At 38.3% G+C, this 6,681-nt stretch overlaps 1 protein-coding gene across 1 annotated transcript; it reads right to left on the reverse strand.

Moving 5' to 3' along the window:
* Positions 1–3,204: 3,204 nt before the first annotated feature.
* On the reverse strand, positions 3,205–4,336 carry LOC138888489 (uncharacterized mitochondrial protein AtMg00810-like). Its single transcript, XM_070170358.1, has 3 exons — positions 4,309–4,336; positions 3,632–3,918; positions 3,205–3,540 (listed from the first exon to the last, which is right to left on the reverse strand). Exons 1-3 carry the CDS (start codon positions 4,334–4,336, stop codon positions 3,205–3,207), a joined length of 651 nt encoding a protein of 216 aa, XP_070026459.1.
* Between the last annotated feature and the right edge of the window lie 2,345 nt (positions 4,337–6,681).

A 6,681-nucleotide genomic window follows, 5' to 3' on the forward strand; every position in this document is an offset into this window, starting at 1 on the left:
GGAAAAAAGAAAGGCTGCGATCGTCAGGCCGCTACCTTGCTAACTCCGATGAACCTGCCACCGAGCTCAGAAATATCTGAATCTGCACACAAGGTGTAGGGAGTAATGTGAGTACGCCAACTCAGTAAATAATAAAAGTAAATAAAGACTGAGTAGTAAGAAATCACGTAAACCACGTCATAGCACCATAGTGGGTACATCATGTTTCCAAAATAAGATACAAATCAAATCATCTCATTCAACTCCCATTTCGGGAAAATCCTTTGAAAAATGTCTTTCTAACAATTTCAATAGAAGTTCAATGTAATTTATAGTGAAAGTGACGAAAATCATAATCGGCCCCTCGGCCAAAACATAGTTCGTATACAGCCCCTCGGGAAAATAAAAATTAATAAACATCTCATAACTTAAAAATCTCAGTGGAAGTAACAAAGCCAAATCAGTGACTAAGTTTCGAACACCTCGTAAAAATTCCAGTTTAAATAAAAGTTGTTTAAAATATTTGTTTAATATTTTCAATAGAGGCTCAGTATAAAGATGAGTGAAAGCAGTAATTTAATCAATATATTCAATAGAGACTCACTTTAAGAAGGAGTGAAAACAGTAATTTCATAAATAGGCCCCTCAGGCAAAGCATCATTTGTATATGTGTATATATATAGCCCCTCGGGCAAGCCTCTCAGTCACTCATGACTCAACTCTCAGTAATTAGTGCTCACACTCAGCACTCACGCTCAATAGGCACCTTCTCATAACCGCTGCGGCATGCAGCTCGATCCATATATCGCTGCGGAGTGCAGCCCGATCCATATATATAGTCGACTGCGCTCACTGGGTGTGTGCAGACTCTAGAGGGGCTCCTACAGCCCAAGCGCTATAGCGCTGCGGTGTGCAGCCCGATCCATATATTGTTGCGGCGTACAATCCGATCTATCTATATATATATATATATATATATATATATATATATATATATATATATATATATATAACTACGACGTGCAGCCCGATCCATAAATATATAATCCTCACAACTAGGCCCTCGGTCTCTCTCAGTCATTAACCTCATAATCAGGCCCTCAGCCTCTCTCAGCCATCAACCTCACAAGCAACTCGGACTATTAGTAAAATAGGGCGTTCAGCCCAAAATATCATTTATAGTATCAAAACTGGGTAAATAAGGCCGAGTTATGAAATCAGTAAAATACTGCATGACTGAGTACAAATATTAAGTCAAAATAGTGAGGAATAGTAGTAAAAAGCGCCTAAGGGTCCAAACAATTGGCACGAGGCCCAAATATGGCATTCATCTCAAAACATAATAATACTTTCCAAAATACAATAGTATCAAATAGTTTTCAATCAAATACGCGACTTAACAATCGTACGGGCCGGACCAAGTCACAATTACCAATTCTGCACGACCCACGCTTGTCATCTAGCGTGTGCGTCACCTCAAAGTAGCACAACAATGTAAAATCTGGGGTTTCATACCCTTAGGACAACATTTACAATCATTACTTACCTTAATTCGATCCAACTCTAGCCCGCGATGTCTTTGCCTCTTGACTCGGCCTCTGAATGCTCCAAATCTAATCAAAAACATATTCATACCATTAAAATATGCTAAGAGAACAAAGCCCACTCGAAAATAACCAATTCACACCAAGAATCCCGAAATTGGCCAAACCCGACCCTCGGGCCCACGTCTCGGAATCCAATAAAAATTATATCAATAGAATCTTTATCCTCCCATGAGTCCAAACATACCAAGAACATCAAAGCGGACCTCAAATGGCCCCTCAATCCCCAATTTACACTCTCCAATTTCAAGCCCTAATTCCCTAATTTTAGGCTTTAAATCCCACTAGTTTCATGTTTAAGCAAGTAAGAATAAATATAGGATCGAGTTTTAGGTTCAATAATCTTACCCCGAAGAAGTTCTCTTGAATTCCCTCTTCAATCTCCCTTAAGAAGCTCCAAAACCGACTAAAACATGGTGAACTATGGCCAAAAATCTTGAAAATAGCCTTTTAAACATTCTGCCCAGCAATTTAAATTCCTTAATCGTGATCGCAACAATATCCCTACGATCGCATAACACATATGATGACTGTCCCCATTTAACTCTACGCGATCGCGGTCTCTAGCTCGCGCACGCAAAGCACAAATGACAGGACCTCAGCTGCTCCCAGTTACTCTATGTGAACGCGACCCTCACCCCGCATTCGCGAACAACAACCTTACAGCCTTACGTGATCGCGTCCTCAACTATGCGATCACATAGAACAAAATTCACCCCCGTTTGACTAAGCCTATGCGATCGCGGCTTTAACTATGTGGTCGCATAGAACAAAAATGCCTGCAACAGAACTGAAGAAAATCTGCAATTTCTCAAACATGCATTTAATCCGTTTAACCACTCGAAACTCACCTGAGGCCCTTGGGACCTCAACCAAACATGCCAACACATCCCATAACATCATTCAAACTTGTTCCAACCCTCGGAACCCTCAAAGGAACATCAAAACATCAAATCAACCACGGATTCAAGCCTAAGAACTCCAAAAACTTCTGAATTCCTATTTCGATCAAAAAGTCTATCAAACCTCGTCCGAATGACCTGAAATTTTGCAGACACGTCAAAAATGACACAACGGACCTACTCTAATTTCCATAATTCCCTTCCAACCCCAATATCAAAATTTCCACAACCAACAGGAAAATGCCAAATTTCCAATTTCGCCAATTCAAGCCTAAATCTACCACGGACCTCTAAAATACATTCCGGATGCGCTCCTAAGTCCAGAATTACCTAACGGAGCTAACCAAATCATAAAAATTCAAATCCGAGATCAAATACTAAAAAGTCAAAACTTGGTCAAACCTTTCAAATTTAAAGCTTCAAACTAAGAACTGTTCTTCCAAATCCATTCCGATTACCCTGAAAACCAAAACCGACAATTTACATCAATCGCAATACATCATACAGGGCTAGTGATCCCCAAGAACTGGCGAGCTAAGTGTAAAAGCTCAAAACGACTGGTCGGGTCGTTACATTATCAAACCTTCTAGTATTTGCTCACTTATAAAGTGGCAGTCAATCTCTATATGTTTTATTCTCTCATGGTACATTGGATTAGCTGCTATTTGTAAGGTTGCCTTCTTATCATAATACAACTCCATAGGAATCTTCACATTCACCTACAACTCTATCAATAGTCCTTTCAACCACATCAATTTTGCTACTGTATGTGCCATACTTCTATATTTAGCTTCTGCTAAACTTCTAGATATAGTGCTATACTTCTTTTCTTTCCAGGAGATAAGTGATTCTCCTAGTTTGATATAGAAACCAGTAACTAATTTCCTAGACATGGGGCATGAAGCCCAACCTGAATCACAGTATGCCACAATTTCTTCTACACCAATTCTTGACATTAAGAGTCCAAGTCCAGGTTGATTCTTGACATACCTCACTACATGTAGAGCTGCTTCATAATGTGACCTTTTTGGTGCATGCACGAACTGACTAAAACACTAAACTGCATATGCAATGTCTGGTCTGGTTATTGTTAAGTACAACAACTTCCCAACTAGCCTCTAGAAAATGTTTTTTATCTTCCAAAACCTCATCAAAACTTTCTGTCTTTATTAGCTCATCAAATTCTGCACTAGTTAGCTTTAGATGTTGTTCCATTAGAGTTTCTTTAGGCCTTGAACCTGAAAGGCCTGCTTTAGATATCATCTCCAAGGTGTACTTTCTTTGTGACATTATGATGCCATCACTTGATCTAGCAAACTCAATACCCAGAAAGTATCTTAGTTCTCCAAGAGCTTTTAGCTTAAAGTTTTTGTGCAGAGCTTCTTTGGCTGATTGTATCTCTGCCAAATCATTACCTGTACCAAGCAAATCATCTACATATACAAGTATGAGCACAAAAGCACCATTAGTAGTTTTAGTGAATAATGAGTAGTCATGTTTGCTCTGTTTGAAGCCAGATGTTAGTAGGGCTTGTGTTAGTTTCAAGTTCCATTGTATAGAGGCATGTTTCAACCCATACAGTGATTTGAGGAGTCTACAAACTTTGTTTTCCCTAGCTACTGAATCCCTAGGGCAGTGTCATATAGACATCCTCAAAGAGATCACTATTTAGGAAGTCATAGTGTACATCCATTTGGAAAAGAGGCCAATGCTTAAGAGCTGCAATAGCTATGACAGTCCTCACAGTAATCATCTTAGCTACTGGGGAAAAAGTGTCATGAAAATCAATTCCCTCTTGATGGGTATATCTTTTTGCTACTAACCTTGGTTTAAACCTCTCAACAGATCCATCAGCATTATATTTAATTTTGTATATCTACCTACATCCAATGGGAACTTTCCCAGGTGGCAGGGTAACTACTTTCCAAGTATTGTTCTATTTTGGTGCTTCTATTTCAAGCGTCATTGCTTGAAACCACCTGTCATCTCTAATGGCTTGAGAGTAAGAAGAAGGCTTAGTGTCCGATGAAAAATAAGCAAGGAAGGACTGAAAATGAAAGGAAGATGAGATAAGACACAAAATGTTGAATAGGATAAGGAAAAGTAGAAGTAGAAGGCAAAGGAGGGTGAACATAGTCAGTTAGCCAAATGAGAGGTCTGGATGTTCTAGTGGATTTCCTGGGCTATAAAGATTGTGAGGATGGTTGATGTGACAAATAAAAGGAATCAGCAAGGAAGGATGGAGGTGTAGGAGCAACAGGATTAATTGAAGGTGAAGGGTGTGAGGCACTACTAGAATTCCGGAAAAAAGCGACCAAAGTTGGTATGTCAAGAAAAACGACCAAAGTTGGTCGCTAAATTGGCGAAAATAATAAAATAATAATTTGATATACATTAGCGACCAAGGTTGATCGCTACTTGGTCGCTAATTTCGTCAAAATATTGACCGGACTGGTCAGACTTGCTTGGTCAAAGGTATACTGAGATTAGCGACCAATGTTGGTCGCTACAAGGGACCCACTTATAAAATTATAATAATTATAATATAATTTAAAAAAATTATAAAAAATAAATAAATAAAATTTAAAATTAGCGACCAAAGTTGGTCCTTAATTAAGGGGTAAGCAGATAGTGACCAACTTTGATCGCTAAAATGGGACCCAGTTATAAAATTTTAATAATTATATTTTTAATTTAAAAAAATTATAAAATATAAAAAAAATATAATTCAAATTTAGCGACCAAAGTTGGTCACTTACAAAAATAGAGACCAACTTTGGTCGCTAATCTGGGACCCAGTTCTAACGTTTAACAATTATATTATTATTTTAAATATTATGTAAAATATAAATAAATCAGATTTAAATTTAGCGACCAACTTTGGTCGCTAATTTAAATTTATGAATATTTAGCGACCAAAGTTGGTCTCTTTTCAGGTCACTAATGGTCAAAATTAAAAATCACTTTTGTATTTACTATCTAATTAAAATAAATGTAACCTATTAACACTTTTGTAATACAAAGGATGAATAGACTAAAATATACTCTAACATGCTATATATGCAGTTAAGCAGTACTACGAAGTGTGCGTGTGTGTCTATATATATATATATATATATATAGAAAGTTGTTTCCTGAAATTGTTTAAGAAAATTTGAAATAAAATCTGATTAGAACATATGGTATCGGGCCCGTATTTTGGTTCTGACGCCCGGTACAGGTCTTATATATGATTTAAGACGTTTCTATGGAATTTGGTGAAAAAACGGATGTCATTTGACATGGTTCGAACCTAAATTGCTAAAATTGATACTTGGGGAAGTTTGAGGAAAGAATTCTTTGGTTTTGAGGTTTAATTCGTTGTCATTGAGGTTATTTTGGCGATTTGATCTCACGGTTAAGTTCGTATGATGTTTTTGAGTTAGTATGACATTTGGTTTAGCCCCGAGGGCTCGGGTGAGTTTCGGGATGTTTTTACACTTAGGAAAAAGTTACAGATTCAGAGAAGTTGCAGGTCTCTGAAGCCAGGTTTCGCGGTCCGTGGTGGAAGCTTCGCGACCGCGGTGGGATTTGTGCGGTCCGCGGTGAGTAAGGCTAGGCCTTCACGTCCGCGCTCGATTTCTTGCGGTCTGCGGTGGAAGCCTGTACGGCCGCGGTCGGTTTCATACGGTCCCCACAGGGCACTGTACCTCAGGAAGGGCTGTGCGGCCGCAGTCCCTTTTATGCGGTCCGCATAGGGGGTCTGAAAGGGGTATAAATAGACGAGATTTTCAGTTATTTTGCATTTTACAAAACCCCAAAAACATAAGAGGCGATTTTTTCAACAACCTTTCTTCTCCAAATCAATTGTAAGTCATTTTTAACTAGTTTCTTCAATCATTAACATCTTTTAACATGATTTCAACTTCAAATCAATGATTTTCATGGGAGAAATTGGATGATTTGGGTAGAACCTAGGTTTTTCAAAAATTGGGGATTTAGACCTCGATTTAAGGTCCGATTTCAAAAAAAATTACATATTTGAGTTCGTCGGGGAATGGGTAATCAGGTTTTGACCATGTGGGCCCGGGGGCGATTTTGACTTTTGGGTAAAACTTTGGAAAAACTCATTTTTCATGCATTCAAATTGATTCATTTAGCATTTATTGATGTAATTAAGTAACTTGTGGCTAGATACGAGCGAATTGGCGGAGGAA

This window comes from Nicotiana sylvestris, chromosome 3 (assembly GCF_000393655.2).
Source record: "Nicotiana sylvestris chromosome 3, ASM39365v2, whole genome shotgun sequence".
NCBI classification, from domain to species: Eukaryota; Viridiplantae; Streptophyta; class Magnoliopsida; order Solanales; family Solanaceae; genus Nicotiana; species Nicotiana sylvestris.